Source organism: Neovison vison, chromosome 8 (genome assembly GCF_020171115.1).
Source record: "Neovison vison isolate M4711 chromosome 8, ASM_NN_V1, whole genome shotgun sequence".
Lineage (NCBI taxonomy): Eukaryota > Metazoa > Chordata > Mammalia > Carnivora > Mustelidae > Neogale > Neogale vison.
Genome location: NC_058098.1, coordinates 68,972,822 through 68,999,088, shown reverse-complemented (window position 1 = coordinate 68,999,088; position 26,267 = coordinate 68,972,822). Strand labels below are relative to the sequence as shown.

Sequence of the window (26,267 nt, the reverse complement as noted above, 5' to 3'; positions counted from 1 at the left end):
GATGACTACAGATGATCCGAGGGCCTGAGAGGGGCAGGAATGTCATGGAGGGAGGGACAGCAGAAATCTGGAAGGTGGGCTTCATTGTGGGGCTGGAGCTTCTGACTTCTACTTGGTTGAGTTTATTCTTTACTCTGCCTCCAGGGTCTGGGAAGGCATCTTTGGCAAAGGAAAAATGCAATTGGGCCCCGAGTAGCCCAGGGAGCCTCTGTTCTAAAATTTCAAGCTGTAGACAAGCCAACTACAAACACCCAGTACTGCAAACAATTCTAGGAGAAGTGTTAAGTCAAGGACCAAGGTCAAATTGTATGAGCCTCTCAGTGAGTGGCTTTACAGCTCCAGCCAACCACATGGTCTAACTCCTAGGTCCTGTGGGGCCTAGCTCCGTGTCTTGCACAGAGAGTATGTATCCATAAATTCATGATAAATGCCTTGAGCTGGGAGGCAAAGCAGCTGGGAAGCTGTAACCCTGCCTTAGTCTCCCAGGAACAGCTCAGGCCCATGCGGGTATGGACTCCCAGAGCCTGTCTCTAACTGTGTATGCAGCAGCAGCTTCATGACTCACTCAGGAGGGAAGCTCTGTATACGCCTGATGGTTAAAAACCACTTATTCACAGAAAATGAGGCACAAGAAAGGGCAAACATGCATCACACTCAAGACTCTAGACTCGGCTTCTCAGGAGCCATTGATACACATGTCGCTGTAGAAGCCCCTCCTGTCTTCCTGGGTGCAACTGGAAAGAGCGCCCCTGAGTATCAGCTCCTCAAAATTCTAACACTATGGAATGGGGTGCCTGGGTGGCTCAGTGGGTTAAGCCGCTGCCTTCGGCTCAGGTCATGATCTCAGGGTCCTGGGATCGAGCCCCGCATCGGGCTCTCTGCTCAGCAGGGAGCCTGCTTCCCTCCCTCTCTCTCTCTGCCTGCCTCTCTGCCTACTTGTGATCTCTGTCGGATAAATAAAAAAAAATCTTTAAAAAAAAAAAATTCTAACACTATGGAATGGGGATAATTCTATCCCAAACCTAACAGATCCCATGTTCATTCAGTGACCTTTTATTTGAGATCTCATCTTCCTATGGGCCAAGAACCATTCTAGGGGCCAGGGATACGCCAGTGAACAATACAAGGAGCTCTGCTCTTTGGAACTTAATATTCCAACAGGAGGAGAGAGACAATAAACAGCATAGCAAATCTGTAAATTATGGAGTTGTCAGAAAGTGAATTGTGGGGCGCCTGGATGGCTTGGTGGTTAGGCCTCTGCCTTCTACTCAGGTAATGATCCTGGGGTTCTAGGATTTAGCCCCACATCGGGGCTCTCTGCTTAGCAGGGAGCCTGCTTCCTGCCCCACCCCCGACTGCATCTCTGCCTACTTGTGATCTCTGTCTGTCAAATAAATAAACAATATCTTTAAAAAAAAAAAAAGAAAGAAAGAAAGAAAGTGATCTGTGCTATGAGAAAAAGAAAAATTAGCACAGGGTAAAGAAGATGAGGAAGGTCGGGGAGGATGGGAGGTTATAGTTTTAAATAGGGCACTGAGAAGGTGAGGCTGAATGAAGCAGGCACAAGGGCGGGGAGAAGGTGAGGCTGACAACATCTGGGTAAAAACATTCCAGCCTTAAGGAACAGCCAGGGCAAAGGCCCTCAGGTGGGAGCGTCCCGGTTGTGTTCAAGAAACAGCAAGAAGGCCAGCAGAGCTCGCCAGGCATTCATTAGTTGTTCAACTTTCGTTCATTCATTCATTTAACAAACATTCACTAAAGATCCACCTCTTTGCCAGGCCCTGAGTGGTGAAAACACTAATAGGTATGATCCCTACCCATGGGGGGCGCGGGGGTGGGGGGCTCGTCAAAGCGGAGGCGCAAGGAGATAAAATGACCTTAAAAGAAGATTACACCCGGAGCTGAAAGACTGGCAGAAGTCAGGGACCTTTCCCAACTTGTACAGTCCACTGAAGCATAGGAAGGACCCTCAGGGAGATGCTCAGCGACACCTGGCAAGCCCCCAGCTCTTGTTTCAACGCTACTGGCAATGCTAGCCCTGTTAACCTTACTCACTTCTTCTTCTTAGCTATGAAAAAAGCCTTCTAAACACCAGATCTGTAAAGAGAATCTTTTAAGATGCAGACATAAAGTGTCTGCCACTTCCAAGAGGGCCTCAGACTAAAATGGCAAATGCCAGATGGAAAGATCTGGGAGAACCATGCTGGGGGCAGCCCAGGGTGGCAATGAGTTACGATGGAACCATAATGCCCCAGCGTGTGTCCATTAGGGGTGACCATCATATCACTCACATCTCAGCAGCTTCATGCTACACTGGGTAGGCTATGCCTGCGTTTCCATGGAATTAGCAGCACCCCTCCAGGGCCAGGGTTCAGGCTCAAACCACCAGCCTCAGTTAAGGAGACTCTAGTGAACTAAAATTTACATCTGAAGAATTCCATTCATCAGAGCTCTGGCCTGAAAGATGCTAGCTCTGTTTTCCCAGCTTCCTGACGTGGTACTTCTTTTTACAAGATGAGTCCAAAGATGGCCCTGCCAAGATCCAGGAAGCTCCCACCTGAAAAGGGCTCAGCCCTCCTGATCAGGGGCTGGGAAGCCTAGCCGAGCTAATCCATACTGGTTGGCTCCAGATCCAAGCTGAACGATGCAAACGTGCTTGTTGGGTGTGTCACCAGCCACAGTCCCAAAGACCACAGAGGTGGTGAGCAGGAAGCGGCCCCGGTGAGTCCTAACCAGGCTCCAGACCCAGCAACGAGGGAGAAGTCCTCAGGGCCAAGAGGCTGCAGGGTGGGGGTGGGGCACAGATCCTCACTGCTCTGCTCCAACATCTGCTACCTGGGAGAAACACGTTCCTGGGCCTGCACCTGCAACGCTACCACCAGCATGGTGCCATCACCACCTGATGTCCATGGCCCTTCAGTCTGTCTGCAATGAGACCACCTTACCAGGCTATCTCCCACTTGGACTTCTGTTACTCGAGATCTTCTCGGTTCTGATGCTCAGATTCACTGTCACTCTGAAAAAGGGAGGGTGCAAGTATACCACTCCAGCCCTGACCTGAGCATCTTTTCAGTACAAACCTGGCAAGGCCTGCTCCTACCTATCCCAGCCCAGCCCATCACCACTGACCCATCCAGTTCCAGGCTCCCCCCTCCCGTCGTGAAATAATCAATTGACAAGCACCTGAAGCGTGCTCCCTGCTGGAGTGCAGAAGTCGCTCCCAGCCCTGGGCTGGCAGGCTGCCTTAGCCGGTAGGAGCTCTACCCATGAAGAAGGGAAGCAAAGGCCTGGATTTAAGATGTGCTCCCTTCACCCAACCCCCATTCCTTTATAAAGAGCTTCCCTTTCTGCCTCCTCACTCCTTTTGGCCTAGGAGGGTTTTACCCCATAATTGGCTTGTTTACTGCCACTGAGGACTTCTGAGTAGCAAAGGTGGGAGGAAAGTTTTGCTGAAGTAAAGGAAAGGGGTGTGTGCCCTGAGCTTTGGGGCTCATGAGTAAAACTCTGAGTGCCTCTCTAACTACATGAGAACTGGCCAAGAACCCATGTGAGAAAAAAACACAAGGCACAGCAAGGCCAGCTGAGGATTTCCAGCCAACCACAGGAGGGAAGCTGATGTTTGGCGCCTGGGAAAAGACAGAACAATAACCAAAACTTGATCTGCTTGCTTCTGCTGAATAGTCGAAAGCATTACTTGGCACTGTTCTGAGTGGGGAGCCAAACAGAGACCTCTCAACTCAGCTTCTGTGGGTTAGGAGATCCAGAAACATCACTCTTGCTCAAAACTTCCAATAGCTCCAAGCAAATGCACCGCCCTGACTTCAGGCTCTTCCCCAAGGCCCCGGATGACTCAGCCTCTCCCCACTGACCACCGGGCAGCTCAACCAAGCTCCAATCCAGCTCAACAGGACCACCTGCTAGGCCCAAAGCACATCCTTTGCTCCTTGTGGGGATGCCCCTGCTTCAGGTACCAGGTGTGCCCACATCTTCAGGCTCTCCTTCAATGCTCCCTCCCCTGTGACGGTTCTCCCAGAGCCCCAGCCCCTTCCCCAAGGCACCCCAATCAGATGTGCGGTCCCACACTCTAACCTCTATGGCCTCTTTGAAGGCGTTAGCCTTACTCCATGCTGCTTCAGTAGTTCCCTGAGGCCTTGCTCTATCCCTCCAAGTGCACAAGCGTGTCAGCTCTGATTCACCTGGCACACAAAGCACAGTACCTGGCAAGGCGGCAGATGCTTACAAACTGATCCCGCTGCCCCAAATACCATCCACCTCAGAGGCACAGGAAGTGATAGGCAAAGAAACAGTCACACCAAAAACGTAAGGCCAGCTGACACAAAACAGGCAAGTAAACGACAGGCGTCCCAAAGCCAGCTAACGGGGACAGCTCCATCCGGCCTTACCCTTTTTGAACTCCTCCAGCATGGCATCCAACTTGGTGTCGTGGAAGACGAAATGTACTGGGTGGTTATAGAAGCGGGTGATGGTCTTGAGGGGGGTGCAGTCATCAGGGTCCACGAAAGCCAAATCTTTAACATAGAGGATATCGACAATATTGGATTGCTCATCTTCAAACACAGGGATGCGGGTGTAGCCGCTCTCCATGATCTCCGACATGGTATTGAAGTCCAGGATGGCATCGCTGCGGATCATGAAGCAGTCTTGGAGCTGGGTCATGATATCCTCCACGGTTTTGGTCCGTAGCTCCAGGGCACCCTGGATCATGTTTAGCTCCTCTTTCACCAGATCGTTATAGGGTTCTGTTACCTTCAACATCTCCATCAGTTTCTCCCGGTTGTAAACGGTGCGAATCTCCTGGCCCAAAACAAAATCCAGGAGCTTGCTGATGGGGAAACTGAGGGGGAAGGTAAGTAGCATGAAGAATTTGGTGAGGATGATAGTATTGGCACCCACAGCCAGGCCATGGCGGGAGCACAAGGCCTGAGGAACGATCTCCCCAAAGATGACAATGCCAATGGTGGAAGAGGCCACCGCCATGAGCCCAGACCCAATGAGGTTGTCTAGAAGGATGGTGAGGGAGGTGTTGACCAGCACGTTTCCCAGAAGCAGAGAGCAGAGTAAGTAGTTGCCCTTGCGCCGGATGGGCTCTATCTTGCGGGCATAGCGCCTCTCCTTCTCGGTGCCACAGTTCTGCACGATACGCAGCTCCATGGGGTCCAGGGCCATAAGCCCCAGGTTGAGGCCAGAAAACATGCCCGACAGCACCAGCAGCACCGTAATGAGGAGGATGTGCAGCCAGAGGGGTAGGAACCTCCCAGCCTCCTCCACCATGAAGAGCAGCGAATCCTTATCGGTCCACCTCTGCCAGGGCCCATTGACCCCGGCCCGGGTACATAATGCATACAACTTCATGTTCTCGCTCCTCCGGAGAAACTTAGTGAGCACCACCAGCATCCCGGACGTGTTCCCGCGGCTCACGTTGACCAGCTGCTGGACGACCAGGTCCTTGGTGAGCTCGGGACAGTTGGTGGAGTTCTGGATCGCCTCGAAGTTGTCCACCTCGGTGAAGGAGATCAGGTTGCTGGAGAGGGAGCCCAGCCTCTGGCCGTACAGCCTCAGGTTCACCGTGCTGCCCTCGGACACGAAGATGATGCCCTCCGGGTTCATCCCACACGATTTGTTGCAGCTCGCCAGTCTCATGCCCAGGATGGCCCCCCACTGGGGGTCGCCCTGGCCCCGGGCCCCCCGCGCCCACATCAGCACCAGCAGCAGCAGCGCGGCCAGGAGGAGGCGCCCTCGGGCCGGCCCGCCGCCCGGGCGCCCGCCCCCGCCCACCGGCGCCATGTTGCTCCGGCTCCGCCGCCGCCGCTCCCCCGCGCCCCGCCGCGCGGCCCGGCTCCCGCCGCCGCTCCTGCCGCCTCGCCGCCGCCGAGCCAACTGCCCGGGCCGCCGGCCTGACGTCAGGTCAGCGCCCCGCCCGCTCCGCCCCGCCGACCCACGCCCCTCATTTGCATGGGAGACCCCGCCCCGGCCGCGCGCCTCCAGTGCCCGCCCTTAAGGGGGTCCCTAGCTTAAGGTGGAGCGGCGCCCGAGCGCGGGAGCCGAGGGCGGACGTTCGCCCCGCCCTTCTCCTCGCACGCCCTTTCCCGCCGGCCTTTCCGCCGGCTGGGCGTCGGTTCGGCCCATTCTTTTCTGCGTGGCTTGCTCGCCCGTCTTCGCCGCTCCTCTGCTGCAGTCCAGCCGGGCATTGCGTGCTGGGCTCCTTCCCCAGAAGATTGCTGCTCGGGGCAGGGTGGCCCTTCTCTGTAGGCACCTTGGAAGCAGAACCGCGTTGTGCCTGGGGGTGAGGGAGGAGGACAGAAATGCTTTTCCTGATACAAAAAAGAAAAGGGGAACCTGAGGGCGGAGGCCTTCTTCAGGTTCACCGGCTTTAAAGACTGTCCCGTGGAGATTTTTCTGGCCTGGGAGTTTTGCTGATCTGGGGTCCCAAGGCCAGAAGTAGGTACCCCCCGGGCCCCCTTGACCACAGGCTGCCTGGCTGGAGGAATCTGGGGAACTAAGGATATAGAATGTCTTAGCAGAGGGAAGCGCCAGGGTCTGGCCTAGGCTCTTCTCAAGTCCTTTCTGTTTAGGAAACAAATATTGAGCACCTACTATGTGCCGGGCAGACACTTGTTCCAGGCTCTGACGATTTAGCAGTGAATAAGCCAAAGTCCCTGCCGCTTTTTTATAGTCCAGAGCAGAAAACAAACCATCAGCAAGCATCCTTTGAACAACCCTAAGAGGTAGTGTTATTTGTCCCTATAACAGATAAAGAAATTGAACCTAAGTACAAACTGGGTCTCTCCACATTGCTATTTTAAGAAGAGAAATGTGTGACTGGGAGTGACACATGGGAGTGTCAGGCCCCATTTTCTGTCTATAAGAAGGGGGTAAGAACACCAAAAAGGCTCCACCTCTCCAAGCTTATGGGAACAAGTGGCCTAGGCACTGAACAGGACAGGACAACCCTGAATGTTCTAGGTAGCTGGTTTGTTAGCTCCTTGACCGGACCAAACCCCTAACCCCAAATTGTGGTGGTGACTGGCCAGCCAGGGCAGATGCCTGTGAAAATGAGCTGAGAGGTGTGGCGCCAGGCCTAGCCCTGAAATGACTGCTTCCTGGAAGGCCCCATGTTGGTGTCAGTTAGCAACTATGAATTGAGCCCCAAGCACTCAGGAGGTGTGGGGAAGACCGCAGCCGCCTTGCCGTCAGGAGGAAGGAGACAGACAGACAAGACAAACGTCCTTACAATAATTGCAGGGGTGCCCAGAGGGGAGAATCAGGTACCCGGTTGACCACTGGGTCTCAGAGCAAGTTTTCTGATAGCCCTGGAGACACAGAATCCATTTTACTCTCCCTGCACAAGCACTTGTGCTTTATTTTTATCGTGGTGTGTTGTTTGCCAATAAAAGCAACGATCAATACAGCCAGAAAGAGCCTAAGCAGAGAGGAACAATTACGTACAGTGTCGTGGGGGGAGACGCGAAGGTAGAGAGGCCTGGTTTAGCTGAGCACTGTTCGCAGGGGTGGGAGGTTCTGCCTACTAGGCCAGACTGAACCAACCCCTTGCAGGTAGGTGCCTCACTTCCTCTTCCACAGTAGTATCTAGCCGGCCAGTTTGGTAAGGAATGGGAGCCTTAGGATGGGCCCTGGCTAAGACAGAACAAAAGCAGAAAGCAGAACCTTTGACTGGCTGTTCCCTCCCATCCCCCACCAGGAGCAGCCTCCTGCATCACCTCGGAGCAAGCCAAGCTCTCAGAGAGGTTACTGCCCACCCCATGTCATCTCTTCCCAGCCAGCTTTAAGACTAATGCCCTCCCCCGTGGTACTTAGAGACTTTACCGTTCTATTATCGATCAATCGGCTATTCTTATTTTGCTCTTTTCAGACTGTCTGTGCTCAGAAGCTCTCTCTCTATGGACTGAGTCCAGGGACAAAAACCAACAAAGGGGAGGAAGAAGCTTTTGAAATACTTGGATAAAAGTGGGAGGGGTGGTGAGGGTCTGGTAGGAAGAATTAGTCTCTGCTAAAGTTCATTTAATTCCACCCACCCACCATTGCATTCACATCCACACTTGGGGAATAGAACAGATTCAAGGGGAGTGCCTGGCTGGCTCAGTAGGTTAAGCGTCTGCATTCAGCTCAGTTCATGATCCCAAGGTCCTGGGGTCCAGCCTCACATTGGGCTCCCTGCTCAGGGGGGGATCCTGCTTTTCCCTCTCCCTCTGCTCCTCCCCCCTGCTTGTGCTGTCTCTCTCTGTCAAATAAATAAAATCTTATTTAAAAAAAAAGAAAGGGGCACCGGGGTGGCTCAGTGGGTTAAAGCCTCTGCCTTCAACTCAGGTCATGATCCCAGGGTCCTGGGATGGAGCCCCGCATGGGGCTCTATGCTCAGCAGGGAGCCTGCTTCCTCCTCTCTCTCTGCCTGCCTCTCTGCCTACTTGTGATCTCTGTCAAATAAATAAATAAAATATTAAAAAAAAAGAAAGAGGGAAAACAGACTGAACGAAGTAAAGAAATTAAATCCTTTATTGCCCACCCCGAACCTTTAATCCAGCAGAGAGGACAAGAATCTTTCCACCAAAGTTAAAAGCATTGTAACTTGGAAAATGTCTGAGGAGGTATTTGAGAAAGCAGAACCTTTGACTGGCTGTTCCCTCCCATCCCCCACCAGGAGCAGCCTAGTCCAGACTAGTGTTTAGGTTCTTTCTCTGCTGGGCTTTTATCCCTGAGGAGGACATTTAACCTTTCCTCATCTGCAGAGTTGAAAAACCCTTTTCCAAACTTGGAGATGGAGGTCTATGTGTGTGAAGAGCCAGGAAGCCTGAACAGGTGTGTGGCTTCCTTGAAACAGGTGATGAGAACAGTAGAAAGTGATGTGCAAATAAGAAGTCTGTCTCCTTTGGGGGTCAGACCTGTTTCTCTGCCTCTGGATGGAAGCTGTTTACTAACCTGAGTTGGCTCTATTTGCAAGGAAGGACTTTGGTGAAGGTCATTCTCAGAGGCATCTGATCCCTGACTCCTGAGAAGCTAAAAACACTCCTTTCATGACTTTGGGACCTGACAGTTTCTTCCTGGGGTTTATGGCAGCCTGTACACCCCATAAGGTTGAGCCCACTCCTTTCGGGTCCTGTGCAGGGAGACAGCCTTAAAAGTCTGTTGCCCCTTCTTTTGCACTTGGCATGGTGTGATGCAGAGATTCCCATGGTGCATGAAGTCCTGAATTAGTAACCTGGGATTTCCAGCGCCCTCCCCAGACTGTGATCATCCCAGGCTACTTTCTTTTTTTTTTTTTTTTTAAAGATTTTTTATTTTATTTATTTGAGAGAGAGAGACAGTGAGAGAGAATGAGCGAGGAGAAGGTCAGAGAGCGAAGCAGACTCCCCATGGACCCAGGCTACTTTCTTAGTCCTCTTCAATCTCTGGGTGTCCAAGAGGGGGAGCCGCTGCTGGAGAGGTTGCCCTTCTGTTCTTCGTGGAGCTCGGAGCCTGTGGCCACCATGGCCCCACAAGTCTTTCAGAGGCTGCCCAGGTCCTGGGGTTCACGAGCCTGGTTGGGAGCAATGCAGTGGCCTATTCCCCAGCTGTAAGTCTGCAGTAACACTGAACATTTGCAGGTTATATCTGTGCTATTATGTTGTTTCGGAAGAGGAGGGGCCATCATCCCTCCACAGAGGGACAGCACTTTTAAGCATGGGATTAGCTGAGATGGTACCTTGGCTCAAATCCAACCCAGGTCACCCCCAACAGGTGGGGCATGAAGACCTGGTGTCATTTTCTACAAGAGACAGGGGAGACACTTCTTTAGAGAGTGTCATCAGATCAGGGGATCCAAGACCACCCAAGGATGTGCCTGTGACAGGAAGTGGAATGCCAGAGTAGGAAAGGGGAGGAAGCATTTGTATTAACTGGATAGGCTCTATCAATTGGGAAGGCTCCATGGCCAGAGGACAAATTGTTCTCCTTTGGAACAGGACCATAGGAGGCAGGATGCTCCACTGCGGGGGTTCAGGCACAGCCAGGGAGGCTCCCTGTGCGCCAGCTTGGCCAAGGATTGCCTAAGACCTGTGACCTGGGATGCTGGGACGTTCTGGAATGCTAAATGAGATGATGCCTGGCCCATGGTGAGAGCTCAATCAACATGATCAGTAACCATGATAGTGATGGACATGACAGGGCTCAGATTTTTAGAGGACACTCAGATTTCTTTAGTTCTACTGTGTCTTCATCCAGCTTGAGCCACTCTCTTCTTGTTCTTTCCCTTTCCTTGGCTGCAGAGAGACAAAATCTGTAGAGGATGGTAGGGAAGGAGAGACCAAACAAGACCACATCCTGGACCCTTTGGGCTTCTGTGCTGAGGGAAGCAAGAAGGTACAGGTAGAACCGCTGGAGGTAAGACAGGGGTTGCCGCCGTGCCCGCGGGCTCTGGGGGCTCAGGCTGCAAAGGCTGGAGTTGGAGAGAGGGAAGCTGGCTCGGATCTAAGAGACCTGATGACCCACGAGGCAAGGGCTGCTGGGAAATCCCCACTTTGCAGCAGGGTCCCTGTTGAGGAGGGCCAGGCAGCACTGGCACTGTGCTGGGAGACACCCGGTGGGCCCAGGACTCTGCCTGCCTGCTTCTCTTTCTGCTTCCCTCTACCTCTCTCGCACCAGAGCCCCTCCCCCCCACACGCCTTTGGCCACCCTCCCCCTTTCCCTGGACTGACTACTCCAGCAAGCTTTTCCTTCATCTCCCAAAACACAAAGACCCTTTTTTATGTTAAGAGATTAACTGTTAACCACTAAAGAAAAAATAAGGAAGAACAGATAACAGACAATGAGTATTTACAAAAGCTTAAGAATAAAGTTCTTAAAAAAAAAAAAGAATAAAGTTCTTGGGAGTCCTTGTCCCTCCTTTCTGACCCTTTTTCTTAGTTGGCATATGGAAACAGACTGTAGCAGAAATTCCCCCGGCTTTGTCCCTTACCAGCTGGTGAATTGGGGCAAAGTGCTTCACCTCTTAGGATATCGATATCTTCCATTTTTAAGATGGGGATTAAGGGGCACCTGGGTAGCTCAATGGGTTAAGCTGCTGCCTTCGGCTCAGGTCATGATCTCAGGGTCCTGGGATCAAGGCCCTGAGATCAAGGCCCTGAGATCAAGGCCCTGGGATCAAGGCCCTGGGATCAAGGCCCTGGGATCGAGGCCCGCATCCGGCTCTCTGCTCAGCAGGGAGCCTGCTTCCCTCTCTCTCTCTCTGCCTGCCTGTCTACTTGTGATCTCTCTCTGCCAAATAAATAAATAAAATCTTAAAAAAAAAAAAAAGATGGGGATCAAGGTTCTTAATCGTACTAAAAGGACAAAATGAGCCCAAGTTTGGTGGCACTGCTCCTAAATTCCTTCCCCCGGGCCAGGACTTTCACATCACATTTCATTCATTTATTCATTACTGTATCTTTATCTTTTTTTTTTTTTTAATTTTATTTATTTGACAGAGAGAAAGATTACAAGTAGGCAGAGAGGGGGAAGGAGGCTCCCTGCTGAGCAGAGAGCCCGATAGATCCCAGGACCCTGAGATCATGACCTGAGCTGAAGGCAGAGGCTTACCCCACTGAGCCACCCAGGCGCCCCTGTATCTTTATCTTTTAACTGGGCTTTTAAAATGGCCAAAATGATACATGTTCATTGCAACAAATTCAAAATATAGAATAGAAAACTCAAGTTCCCTCTCTTCCCCTATGCCACTGCCCAGAGATTGTTTTTTTGTAATCTGTCACCCTCTGCCTCTTCATTTTCTCCTTGTCTCCACTCTGCCCTGGAGGCCATTTCCCACTGGTTTGAGAGTCCCTCAAGGACAAAAACTGTGTCATAGTCTTCTCTGTATCCTGCATGCTTGGCATTCCATATGCGTTTGTGGAATGAATTGGATTTCCCTTAAAAAGGGGGTAGGAATAATACTGTTTGGGGCCAGGAATGGGAAGTGGGGAGGAAACATTGAGCCAGTAGCTTTATATATAAAATTGCAACGGAGTAAACTGTCTCATGAAATTACATTTACCCCATTCTAGCCTATGTCTTAAAAAAAAAAAAAAAAAAAAAAGTCTGCTTTTCACCCAACTGAACTGATTTCTTGACTGATCTTCAATTTGAAAAAATACTCTCAGGCACAGCTCACGGGCATCCACTGGAATTCTCTTTGGAGGAACCTTAGGAGGGCTGCAGGGAGTTAGAATGTTCTCTGGGTATATGACCCCCACGCCCATAGTGCCTGGCATAATCCTCATGAGGCAATAAATCTCCCCAGGCAGATCAGTGAGGCAAGTTCCTGATTACTGAATCTTATTGTCTTCCAGCCCTAATCAGAAAGGGGGAGAGCCTCTGAGATTTTTATTCCCGGGTGTCCAAATTTCTGCGGGTTTGTCCAAAACAATTGCCGAAACACCAAATACCGGTAGAGCCTTTAGCAACTGGTTCATGCCACTGGGCCTTTATCTCCAACATGAGGAAACTAGGTTAGATAATCAGGTTCTATTCTCATTTATGTTCTCTGATGTATTAATTTTCCTAGGCAACCAAGAGAGGAAGGTAAAGGTGAAATCAACAAGATCAGTTGTAGGGGGCATCTGTTGCTCTGAGCTGTCCAGCTTCCTGTCCCCTTTCAGGGAATAGTACCTCCCTATTCTCTCCCACCTCCATTCATATGGGTTTTAGTGGAGACGGACAGTGGACCAGGCCGGACAAAAGTACCTCAGGCCATAACAATTGACTGGGGGTGGACAGGACACCAAGAAGGACCAATCAGGAGTCTGGTGTGGGCTTTTATATGGGGAGAGGGACCCTAACGAGATCACAGAGGCTCTGAGCAGTCTGCTGCTAAGTGCTCCTCTCCCTGTTAACTGCAGTTTTTCTTAGCTTCACCATAGCCCTGTGAGAGGGGGTACCATTACTCTTCTTTAGAGATCAGGAAAGAGAGATTGGATGCTTAAGAAACCTGTTCAGGATCACACAAAATGGATTTTGATACTGTTCAAACCTGTCTTGACTCCAAACCTTCTTAACCCATGCATTGGGCTGCCCCTCTAAGAACTTGGGTTAGAGGAATAGAATTGTAGTTGGTTGAATGAGGAATCTCCACTCAGCGGGGCCTTAACATGACAATCTTATAACCAACTTCTATCAGATTTCCCTTTTCCCTTCCATCTTAAGAGCCTAGATGAATCCCACAGCTTTAGTGTGACTTTTCGTATTAGAAGTCCACTCAGGGGGCACCTGGGTGTCTCAGTGGGTTGAGCCTCTGCCTTTGGCTCAGGTCATCTCAGGGTCCTGGGATCAAGCCCCGCATGGGGTTCTCTGCTCAGCAAGGACCTGCTTCCCCGCCCCCCCACCCCACCTCTGCCTGCCTACTTGTGATCTCTCTCTCTCTCTGTGTCAAATGAATAAATAAAATCTTTACAAAAATGAAAGAAGAAGAAGAAGAAGAAGTCCACTCAGGCCCATTAAGAACTCCCATCTCATTTCTGGTTTACATCACTTACACTCCTTTCCTATCATCCAGGCTTAGGATCCAGTTTCTGCTCTGGGGATTGGGGGGGGGCGGGGAAGGGCCTTGAACAGCCTTCAATCCTCCAATCACTGCAGACAGTTTCAGGGTGGGGAGGTGTGTGGATGTGTCTGGTGTCCAGGGAAGGGAGTCATGTGTTCGTTCTAGGAGACTTCCCTCTTCCTTTTCAAGTTCAAACTTCTCTAGTATTGGGGCCTTGTAGGGCAAGAGGGGAAGAAGGATAATTGGTCTTTACTGAATATCCTATGGTTTGAACCCCTCTTTGTTGTTGTTGACACTTGACTGAGTGTGGTTTGTGTCCAGTTACTGGTTTCTGATAGTAGGAAGTTAAGCTCAGCCCTTGTTAGAACTCCTTGCCTCCAGCTGTTGGGGTACACTTTGCCTGTCGGGCAGCCCCTCCTGAAAAAGTCTTCCCAATGGTTGCAGTATAGACTGCCCATGGCAGAACAGTGAGACTACTTACTGCCTGAGCAGAGGTCAATTGTGGAATAAGACACCTGCCTCTCTTCTCTCAGGGCCCTCCAAATTTTCTTAGAGCATCTGCTTCACTTGACTTTGAGAAGTATGTTAGTTACTTACTGCTGCATAACAAATTACCCTAGAACTTAGTGGCTTAAAATAATAACCTTTATTATGTCATGGTTTCTGTGGGTCAGGAATTAGGAAGCAGTTTAGCTGGGTGGTTCTGGTTCAGAATTTCTTACAAACAGAAGACAAGATGTTGGCTGGGGCTGAAGTCATCTGAAGGTCTGGTTGGGGCTAGAAGACCCACTTCCAAGCTCACTCATGTGGATATTTGCAGAAGGACTCAGTTCTTTGTCCCATGGACCTTTCATGGGGCTACTTACAACATGGTAGCTTGCTTTGCTTGTAATAAGTGATCCAAGATGGAAACCACAATGTCTTTTATGACCTAGTCTTAGAGATGATATACCACCACGTCTTCCATATTCTGTTGGTCATATGGACCAAAACTGCTGCACTGTGGGAGGGGACTATTCAGGAGCCCATGACAGAGGTCAATGCGAGCCATTTGGAGTCTGGCTATCATAGTAGCGAAGGGAAAATCCTCTCTACTGAACGCTACTCAATTGATAAACTTCCTCCAACCCTGACCCCCAACTGCTTTTCTTAAATATTGGGAATTTGGTCTTACTGGGATGCCGGTAGGGGTAATATGGTCTGTTCTCTGCTTAGATGTCTGATAGACCCATAAACCTGGTATCACTAAAACTAAAATATTGATCTTTCCTCCAAAACATGTATCTCCCACGGTTTCACTTCTATCAGTATATGGCAACTCCATCTTTCCAGTTGCTGTGGCCAGAAAATCTTGGGAGTCCTCCTTTATTCCTCTGTTTCTCTTATACCTCTGTCAGATCCATCAGCAAATCCTGTTAATTGCACCTTGAAAATATATGTAAATTCCAGCTGCCTCTCCCTACTTCTACTACCACCACCCAGGCCCCAGGCACCTTCCTTTATTACTTGGGTTACCAATATGCTTGGTCTCCTTCTTTTTTTTTTTTTTTTTTTTTTTTTTTTAAAGATTTTATTTATTTATCAGAGAGAGAGAGGGAGAGAGAGTGAGCACAGGCAGACAGAGTGGCAGGCAGAGGCAGAGGGAGAAGCAGGCTCCCTGCCAAGCAAGGAGCCTGATGTGGGACTCGATCCCAGGACGCTGGGATCATGACCTGAGCCGAAGGCAGCTGCTTAACCAACTGAGCCACCCAGGCGTCCCTGCTTGGTCTCCTTCTTCTACACTTTCTTCCCTCCAGTTTTTTTCTTTTCTTTTCTTTTAAGATTTTATTTATTTATTTGAGAGAGAATGAGAGAGAGCGCATGAGATGGGGGAGGGTCAGAGCGAAAAGCAGATTCCCTGCTGAGCAGGGAGCCCTGTTATGGGACTCATTCCCGGGACTCCAGAATCATGACCTGAGTCCAAGGCAGCCACTTAACTGACTGAGCCACCCATGCGCCCCAGTCTAGTTGTTTAAAGAAATACCAAGTGGAATACGATTTAAAGAAAAACAATCAGGGGCACTTGGGTGGCTCATTGGGTTAAAGCCTCTGCCTTTGTGCTCAGGTCATGATCTCAGGGTCCTGGGATCGAGCCCCCCATCAGGCTTCCCTGCCCCCCACCCCATCCCACCCCACACCTGCCTCTCTGCCTACTTGTGATCTCTGTCTGTCAAATAAAAAAATAAAATCTTAAAAAAAGAAAAAAAAAAAGAAAAACAATCATATTTTTACAATTGGGCTCCTTATGCATTAATCTTCAGTTTTTATTCATCAGCATTCAGTCTAATCTCGACTTCTTGGCTTCCCCACCAGAGCCAATAATCTTCAGTCGGACTTTTGGAAGTGGCCATGATCAGGCTGGCTCAGGACTTCAGGCCAGGTTAACTGCCAAAGCTACGGGATGACTTCCCTCATCCCCATGGCCTCTGCTCGAACAGAAGAGCCTGACATTTCTTAGACCCTGCTGCACAGCATGGGAATTTCCAGCCTCATTCACCCTCTCCCTTGGCTTCTATCATAACTATAGCTTAGCTGTCCCCATGCACTTCTTCCCTCATCCAGCATCTGGAGAGCTCGGGGCTCCTCCATCTATTCATCCTCCATCAGCAGGAGGTGAATGAGGAATATTATACCCACGAAGCCTTTTTTTTAAGTTGTTTGACCTTCCAAGATAGGGATGGCTTATCCTATTTCTAATTATAAACCCCAGTGATAGGATTTGCACATTCTACACTTCTACTCTGCACCCCAGGTCCCCTGAACAATATTCTCAAATCAGTCAGTGGTTTCTATTCCATTTATGAACCAACTTCCAACACATGTACTTTCTCCTAAAGGGACCAAATCACTTTCCCAGATTACATTTCAGAACACAAGAAGACAAACCATAACAAAGTTTTACAAACAATGGTAATTTGGGTACTTACAGAACTCTTGAGTCTACAATGTGCCTAAGGATCGTTTATACATTCTTTGTTTAATGCTGTCAATAATTCAGTGTGGTAGGTTTCATTACCCTACAGATGGAGAATTTGAGGCTCAGAGAGGTTACTTAATTTGCCCCAGGTCATGAGGTAGAGGTGGATCTCAAAAGAGCCCATGTTCTCATTCCAACTCCAAACGCCAGAGTGCTCCTCCCTCCTTCCCAACTTCATCCTGCAATTCTTAGTGAACCTTATGTCTGTCCCAATTTCCCTATGATAAGCAGGCCTCTGGAGGCTTAGAGGCAGGCCCTAATTTCTTGGTCTCTTCACAGAACCACCACAGTTCTGAGAGCTGGTCCTCAGGGTACTGATTTTTATCAATTCACTGATGGATAAACACATTGGGAAGCATAAGTCACACAGTATTGAAGTGATAAAGCCAAATACTAATTTCTTCATTAACATACAAATACACTCATACTAGCAATATGATAGTATACTAATACCTCAATATACTCAGAAATTAAATATTAATACACTGAGAAGGGCACCTGGGTGGCTCAGTGGGTTAAGCCGCTGCCTTCGGCTCAGGTCATGATCTCAGGGTCCTGGGATCGAGTCCCGCATAGGGCTCTCTGCTCAGCAGGGAGCCTGCTTCCCTCTCTCTCTCTGCCTGCCTCTTTGTCTACTGTGATCTCTCTCTGTCAAATAAATAAATAAAATCTTTAAAAAAAAATCTGGGACGCCTGGGTGGCTCAGTTGGTTAAGCAGCTGCCTTCGGCTCAGGTCATGATCCCAGGGTCCTGGGATCGAGTCCCACATCAGGCTCCTTGCTCGGCAGGGAGCCTGCTTCTCCCTCTGACTCTGCCTGCCTCTCTGTCTGCCTGTGCTCACTCGCTCTCTCCCTCTGTCTCTGACAAATAAATAAATAAAATCTTTAAAAAAAAAAATCTTAAAAAAAAATCTATTACTAAAAAAAAATACACTGAGAATTTTAAGATTTCATTTTTTTAAAAGATTTTATTTATTTATTTATTTATTTTTAGATTTTTTATTATTTATTTGACAGAGAGAGAGAAATCACAAGTAGGCAGAGAGGCAGGCAGAGAGAGAGAGAGGAGGAAGCAGGCTCCCCACGGAGCAGAGAGCCCAACGTGGGGCTCGATCCCAGGATCCTGGGATCATGACCTGAGCCAAAGGCAGAGGCTTTAACCCACTGAGCCACCCAGGCGCCCCCCCCAAAAGATTTTATTTATTTATTTAACAGAGATCACAAGTAGGCATAGAGGCAGGCAGAGAGGGGGGAAGCAGGCTCTCTGCTGAGCGGAGAGCACGATGCAGGGCTCGATCCCAGGACCCTGAGATCATGACCTGAGTCAAAGACAGAGGCTTAACCCACTGAGCCACCCAGGTGGCCCTGCACTGAATAATTGTAAGAGAGCTAGAATGTTAAGTGGGAAGTCGTAATGAATGTTAGGAGAGTAGGCTTGACTTGAATAACCAACACAGGATACTTAGAAATACTGTCTTGGGTGCCTGGGTGGCTCAGTCCTTAAGTGTCGGCCTTTGGTTCAGGTCATGATCCCAGAGTCCTGGGATCGATTCCCAGATCAGGCTCCCTGCTCAGCGGGAACCCTGCTTCTCCCTCTCCTTATTCCCCTGCTTGTGTTCGCTCTCTCGCTGTGTCTCACTCTGTCAAATAAATAAGATCATACAAAAAAAAGAAAGAGAGAAAGACATATTGTCTCTCTGGACAGAATTGATACACTTGGACATATTTTCTTTCTTTCTTTCTTTTTTTTTAAATTTTATTTATTTATTTAAGAGAGAGAGCATAGGGGGAGGGGCAGAGACAGAAGGAGAAGCAGACTCCCCCTGAGCATGGAACCAGATGTGGGGCTCAATCCCAAGACCCTGAGATCATGACCTGAGCCAGAGGCAGATGCTTAACCAACTAAACCACCCAGGCGCCCCAACTTGGGAGTATTTTCATCCATTGACTGTTCTTGTTCTAGACTGCAGACTCCTCTCTTTTTAGTTATGACTTTATATTGGATGGGTCACAATGAACTTTACAGATTACAGTTAATTACAGTTTTCGTTCCCTGGAGGAAATTTAGAAAACACCACAAATGCATACCCGGCACATTTCGTAACCATCTCCAAGGGAGATTTTAAAAAAGTTTTTTATTATGGCAACTCTCAAACACATAAACCTAGAGGGAATCCCTATATCCCCATAATCTAGCTTCATCATTTTATAAAGGTCTTGCTGCCTTTTTTTTTTTTCCATTTATCCTACTTTCTCCCTAACACACATGATTTTCCTCCTTAGCATTCTCCCCCCTCTCTTTTTAAGGAATCCCTAAGGCCAACATGGGGCTCATACTCACATCACAGAAGTCAAGAGTCACAGGTTCTACCAGCTGAGCCAGCCAGAACCCCTCCTCCAGAGTATTTTAAAACAAATCTCAAAATCTTACCTCAAAATTCAGGTGCTATACCCTGTTTGAAATTTACTCGATGAACTGAATACAGATGTCCTAATGTTCAACTGTGGTAATGCCTCCCCTGCCCACCACACTGGGTCTGTGTGAGGTCAAAACAAGATGCTGGATATGAAAGCATGTGGTTCTGGAAGTTGGCTGAATATACTATTCTCTGGGGAGAGATTTTCATAACCAAATCTCTGGGCCCTACCCCAGACTTATGAATCAGGTGTTTGTGCATGGGAGCCAGGCGTCTGTGGGCCCCAAGCCCTCCAGACTATTCAACTGCGGCTCATTGGGAGGCCAGAATCTGTAAGCTGCCACTGGAAAGTAGTTGGCTAGTTAGTGTTAGAGCTCCCGTCCCCTTCTGTGCTCTAGGGTCTGCTTGGAGAACTGGGGGTGCAGGGGAGTCGGGGGTGGGGAGTGTGTTGGGAAGGCATGGGGCAGTGGCTGGGGTGGGGCTGGCTTAGCTGCCACTCCAAGGCTGGTGATGGACTAATCCCAAGTCCTAACCCAGACCTCTGAGGAGGGACAAATGGTCTACTTGGCTTTAGCAGGGCTGATGTTAGGCTCTGCTTTGGGGTGGTTTTATTTTATTTTATTTATTTATTTATTTTTTTAAAGATTTTATTTATTTATTTGACAGAGAGAGATCACAAGCAGGCAGAGAGGCAGGCAGAGAGAGAAGGAAGCAGGCTCCCTGCTGAGCAGAGAGCCCGATGCGGGCCTCGATCCCAGGACCCTGAGATCATGACCTGAGCCGAAGGCAGCGGCTTAACCCACTGAGCCACCCAGGCGCCCTGGGGTGGTTTTAAATGGAATGGCAAGTTTTAATAGAGAAGGGCAGGAGAGAAAGGAAAGGATGGGGCCAAGAGGCTGATCTGGAGCCTCTGGCATGGGGTGGGGTAGAGGCATCAGGCTTCAAGTTGCTCCTCGGTGGAGGCACCTGCTTGGCTTTCAAGATAAGAACCAAAGGAACCATTCGGAACTGCTGGAATGCACAACTCACATTGTCTATCCATCCTCCCACCCTGGGGGTGTATAGCCATAGATCATGGGAGATGATTCTCTGGAGAAAAAGAGAATATTAGGGACGCCTGGGTGGCTCAGTTGGTTGGGCAGCTGCCTTCGGCTCAGGTCATGATCCCAGTGTCCTGGGATCGAGTCCCACATCGGGTTCCTTGCTCGGTGGGGAGCCTGCTTCTCCCTCTGCCTCTGCCTCTGCCTGCCACTCTGTCTGCCTGTGCTCGCTCTCTCCCTCTCTCTCTCTAATAAAAAAAAAAAAAAAAAAAAGAGAGAGAATATTAAGCAGCTGAAAGATGGTGGGCCAAGACCTGCCCCAACTATCAGAAGATGCTTCTATGTGTGTGTAGGGTGGTGTGGGAGGAGGACATGGCTCCTTTTTCTCTGACCTTGAACACCCTCAAGACCTAACTGTGTTGAACTTTATATGAACCCTGTACTTCTGGAAAGCAGCTACAGTCAAGAAATCCCCTCACCATTTTGTGTCCCCTCTCACCCCATTTTGAGTTCAGAGAAATGGCTAACTTCAAAGGACTATCCTGCTGTAGAATATTCTGAGATAAGACTCACTTTTGCCCTTCCTCAGTGACTCAGATAAAACCATCTCCATCCTTCTTCATGAGGACTCCCTTGTTTACCTGTCTATGTAACTAACACCTGGCCCCCTTCCTTTTCTTTTTTCTTCTCTTATTTATTAATTTTTTTAATTAAAAATTTATTTTTAAAAAAAGATTTTTATTTATTTATTTATTTGATAGATAGAGAGAGATCACAAGTAGGCAGAAGGCAGGCAGAGAGAGAGGGGGAAGCAGGCTCCCTGCTGAGCAGAGAGCCCGATGTGGGGCTCGATCCCAGGACCCTGAGATCATGACCTGAGCTGAAGGCAGAGGTTTAAACCACTGAGCCACCCAGGCGCCCCTTCTTCTCTTTTTTAAATTTAAGATTTTATTTATTTATTTGCGAAAGAGAGAGAGAACGTGGGGGAGGGGCAAAGAGAGAGAGAGAGAGAGAGAAGCAGGCTCCCTGCTAAGCAGGAAGTCCCATGTGAGGCTCAATCCCAGCACTCTAAGATCATGACTTGAGCTGAAGGCAGATGCTTAACCCACTGAGCCACCCTGGTGCCCCCCTACTTCTTTCTCTTTGATACGTTCCTCACTAATGAGTATTCTCCCTATTGCAATAATCTGAACAAAATCATCTGCTTTATTGTCCTGTGTATTTTGTCACACCTTCTCCTTTATTCCCCTTTTCTTCATCACAGTGAATTTTACAATAAGACACTCTATCCAAAATCCAGTAAACAGGTCACACAGCAAACTGAATGTATTTAATGCCTCTGAACTGTCTACTTAAAAATGGTTAAAAAGGTAAGTTTGATTTTATGTATATCATACCACAATGAACAAATTCCAGCTGACAGAGAAACATAATGGAGATAATTTTATTCAGAACAATTGGAACTCCTACTATGTGCTGGGTGATGGGTTAGGGAATGGGGAAGTGGGTGAGGCCTGGGATAGGAAGTGAGTAAGATCTGCTTCCTGTGGTCCAGGAGCTTCCAACCTTGCCAGGGAGACAAACACATAATCTGTTAATTGAGCTACATAATTCAGGTTGACACACATTGTAATAGACATGTGTACAGCTGATTTGAGTCAGGTTGAAGGGCTTTGAATGCTAAACTAAGACGTTTGGATTTTACCTTCTGGTCATTGGGATCCACAAATGATTTTAAAGCTAGGGTATGATGTGAATAGATTCATTGCAATTTCTTTCTTCCTTCCTTCCTTCCTTCCTTCTTTCCTTCCTTCCTTCCTCTCTTTCTTTCTTTCAAAGATTTTATTTATTTATTTGACAGACAGCGATCACAAGTAGGCAGAGAGGCTGGCAGCGGAGAGGGGAAGCAGGCATCCTGCCGAGCAGAGAGCCCGACTGGACGCGGTGCTCGATCCCAGGACCCTGACACCAGGGCCCAAACCGAAGGCAGAAACTAATCCACTGAGCCACCCAGGCGCCAGATTCATTGCAATTTCTTGTGTCATATCACTAAACATCTACTTTATGCGGAGTGTGTAAATTGATAGGTGGTTGTGACAATTGATTATTTAATTAACTAATTTAAACTGCATATATTTTTAGATTTTATTTATTTGTTTGACAGAGAGAGACACAGCTTGAGAGGGAGCACAAGCAGGGGGAGTGGGAGAGGGAGAGGGAGAAGCAGGTTTCCCGCTGAGCAGGGAGCCCGATGTGGGGCTTAATCCCAGGATCCTGGGATCATGACCCAAGCTGAAGGCAGACGCTTAAGGACTGAACCACCCACGAGCCCCACATTGTATTTTTAAGTAACCTCTACATCCAGTGTGGAGGGCTTGAACTCAGAACCCTGAGATCAAGAGTCACATACTCCCTCCGACTGAGCCAGGTGCCCAGATGGTTCTGACAGTTTTCATTTCCTCGTTATTTACTTATTAATTTTTAAGATTTTTATTTATTTATTTGACAGCAAGAGTGGGAGCACCACCAGGGGGAGTGTGAGAGGGAGAAGCATGCTTCACACCGAGCAGGGAGCCAGATCTGGACCTGATCCCAGGGTTCTGGGATCATGACTTGAGCCTAAGGCAGACGCTTAATGACTGAGCCACCCAGGCCCTCCTATTTATTTATTTTAAAGATTTTATTTATTTACTTGAGAGAGAGAGAGAGAGAGAGAGAGAGGAAGCAAGAGAGAGCGTGAGGTGGGCAGAAAGAAACAGATTCCCCACTGAGCAGCCAACCCAAAGGGACTCCATCCCAGGACTCCAGGATCATGACCCGAGCCGAAGGCAGAGACACTCAATTGACTGAGCCAGTCAGGTGGCCCGACAGTTTTCATTTTAAAATGTTGATGACTCATAAAACAGACTTACATTCATTTTTTTCTTATTTAAATATATTTATATTCAGAAAAGAGAGAATTAAGCTTGGTTAAGTCTGTTAGGAAGACAGACACAGACCTGGCAAGTGCTCTGAAAGAAATATGCTTGGGCAACATTGAGAGCTCAGAGTGGGGCAACGGCTGCTGCCTGAGGAGGTCAGAGAAGGCTTCCAGGAGGAGGTGGCCTGGGGAAAAGGAGAGGGGAAGAGGAAAAGTTGGAGCATATAGATGAAGGAAGCAGTAGGCAATAAAGGCAGAGAATGACAGAACCAAGTGGCAGGGGGATTTGTTTGCCAAGTTGAGGGGCTTGAATCTCTTCCCCACAGGTGATGGTAACCATTAAGGGCTCAGTTAACACTAATAATGGTGATGATACAGTGCTTACTACATGCCGGCGGCTGTTTAAGAGCTTTACCAGTGTCCTCTCGTTTACCCCTGACACTCAGGTATGGTTAGATCCTTTAGGTCACTTCGGTGGCTGTGTGGATGATGGTGATCAGAGTAACACACGTGTTGTGGTTTGGGAGAAAGACAAAGCAAGGGATAGAAAGGATGTGATGGCGTTGAGAGGTGATTGGGAATAACATCATCTGGACTTATTTATTGATTGGGTGATGGAACTGGTGAGGAAAAGGTGGGAAGCTGGGATGACTCTTAACTCTTCTGGTTTCATACTCTTTTGTGTATATTACTGTGCTACCCAGGTAAAGAATTGATAACCCTGTGCCATTTTTTAGAACTCTCGCTGCAATCATTCAGCACTTCTTTCTTATGGGTTATTTAGAAGTGAGTTGTTTAATTTCCAAATATTTGGGGATTTCTCAGAAATTTTTCAGTTGCCAATTTCTAGTCTAATTCCGTCATGATAGGAGATCATCTTTTGTGTGCTTTCATTTCCTTTGAATTTGTGGAGGTGGTTTTTTGGTTTGTCTTACCCGGGCTATCTTGGCAAATCTTTCTTTTGCACTTGAAGAGAATGTGTCTTCTGCTGTTGGCGTGTGGAGTTTCTATAAATGTCATCAGGTCAAATTCTTTGTTCTGTTCAAGTCTTTTAGAAATTTGGTAATTTTCCTGAAAATTGTCCAGCTACAGCAATTGTGGACTATTTCTTCGTTCAGTTCTACATCCGATAGCGAGCTCTCCACAGACAGGAGGGTACTATGGGAGAGAAGATAGAACATTTGCGTGAAACTGGGAGAAACATTTTATCTCTTTAAATTTACTCTAGAACGCAGAGACAAAATGGAAATCACTACGTCTCCCAGCAGGCCTAGTGGAGCTCAGGACAAATGCAAATAAGGGAGGCCAGGCATTAGGCCACACCCCTTTCCTGGGTTGGCAAGGCAACTGATACCCAAGCCAGCCAATCGGTAAGATGCTCACCTGCGGGGGCGGGGGCTCGAGGAGAGCCAATGGGACCCGGGGCAGATGGTTCCCTGGGCTAATGGCTTGGCCTACGGGGCGGGCTTTTAATGAAGGGACGGCGGTGGGAAAGATGGCGGCGACTCTAGGACCCTCTGGGTGGTGGCAGCGGTGGCGGCAGCGTTTGTCGGCTCGGAATGGGTCCAGGATGTTGCTCCTTCTTCTTTTGATGGGGTCTGGGCAGGGACCACGGCAAGTCGGGGCGGGTCAAACGTTCGAGTACTTGAAACGGGAGCACTCGCTGTCGAAGCCCTACCAGGGTGAGGCGCCCGGGGCGAGGTGGTCGTGCACGGGGAGGGCTTCGGAATCTGAGCTCAGCGGTAGTGACCGGGGGTGGCCAAAGGCTCGTGGCCCCCGGGCTCCATTGGTCGCGCCCTGGGTTCACACTGCCCGGCCAAACTGAGCAGACACAGCCACAACCCTGCAGCAACGTGTGTGGCCTAGGATGGCACTCTATGCCCACTACATTCCCCTGGCGTAAGCAAGGCTTTGCCTTTGGCTCTGGCGTTCAGGTGGACCCGGGGACGAGACCAGTGCCTTCCCCACAGGAGAGGAGAGGCGACAGGATCTGTGCACTCTGCCCGTGTCCTGGGATTGGGAGCTCTGGGGGACTGTCCCCCACTCCTTCCCCGACACACACCCCCCTGCCAACGCCAACGCTGCCGCATCTTGGAGGAAGACGGCATCTGACTGCCCGTTTCTCCAGGGAGCTGTTTCTGGGAGTTCCGTGTACGACGCCTGGTGGCAAGCCCAAGTCTGTCCTAGGGACAGGTGGCCAAGGAGATGCTGTCCCCTTGGCACCAGAGGCCCAGGACATGCCTGCCTTCTGCCCAGACTCCTTCCTCAGAGTGGAGGACGCGCGCCTGCCTAGCCGTCCCCTCGTGTCTTCTTGGCAGCCAGGCTTCCGTCTGTCTGCACAGGGAGCGGGTGACGCTTGTCTTGCCACCATCCCGCTGTTCCTCACAGGACAGGCTCTCCTGCTTCGCGACTGTTTCCCCACAACAAAGCCAAAGGCTCCTTCTCTTCTTCCGGGGCGCCGTGCTGTGGCTTCCCCAGATTGTTCCTGGGGAGCACGGTGACAGACGTGTCCCTTTCCTTAAGGCCCTTTGCAGATGTGCAACCACGCTGCTCTCTCAGGCAGAGAGGATGCTAGGGCAAAGAGATTTCGCTCCATGCGGGTTTCTTCCAGCGGGCTGCGGAGACTAGCTCAGGCCAGCAGCAGCAGCATCCCACCATCCCACTCTGATTTCCCAACGAATGCTGTGCTGTCCCGGAGGAGTTGCCTGGGCAAAGAGGCTTTCGCTCTATGCGGGTTTCTCACACCGTGAGACTTGGGCTCAGGCCAGCAGCAGCAGCATCCCGCAGAACCTTCCCTCATTTCTCAGGAAATGGAGAGGGTGACACCTGTCCTGCCACCCGCTTCTGTTCCTGCCATGGCAGGTGCTCCTGCTTCACGACCGTTTCCCGACAAGGCCAAGGGCCCCTTCTCTTCACCTGGGCTGTGTGCTGTGCCTTCCTGAGACATGCTCCTGGGGAGCGCAGGGACAGACGTGTCCCTTTCCTTAAGGCCCTTTCCAGATGTGCAACCACGCTTCTCTCTCAGGCAGAGAGGATGCTAGGGCAAAGAGAATTTCGCTCCATGCGGGTTTCTTCCACCGTGCTGCGGAGACTAGCTCAGGCCATCAGCAGCAGCATCCCACAATCCCGACTCTCATTTCCCAATGAATGCTGTGCTGTCTGGAGGAGTTGCCTGTGCAAAGAGGCTTTGGCTGTATGCGGGTTTCTCCCACCATGAGACTTGGGCTCAGGCCAGCAGCAGCAGCATCCCGCAGAACCTTCCCTCATTTCTCAGCAAATAGAGAGGGGGACACCTGTCTTGCCACTCGCCTGCTCTTCCTGCCATGGCAGGCTCTCCTGCTTCACGACCG

At 49.5% G+C, this 26,267-nt stretch overlaps 1 protein-coding gene across 3 annotated transcripts in view; it reads right to left on the bottom strand.

Annotated features, from left to right (window-relative positions):
• The window catches only part of LOC122916438 (metal transporter CNNM4), a 38,436-nt gene extending 32,631 nt beyond the window's left edge, over positions 1-5,805 (bottom strand). For all 3 annotated transcript variants that reach the window (XR_006386198.1, XM_044263839.1, XM_044263840.1), the window contains exon 1: positions 4,404-5,805. Coding sequence is in view for 2 of the 3 variants with exons in the window: in XM_044263839.1 (XP_044119774.1) it covers positions 4,404-5,805 (1,402 nt within the window). In the remaining variant the exon portion in view is untranslated. The remainder of the gene's footprint in view (positions 1-4,403) is intronic.
• Between the last annotated feature and the right edge of the window lie 20,462 nt (positions 5,806-26,267).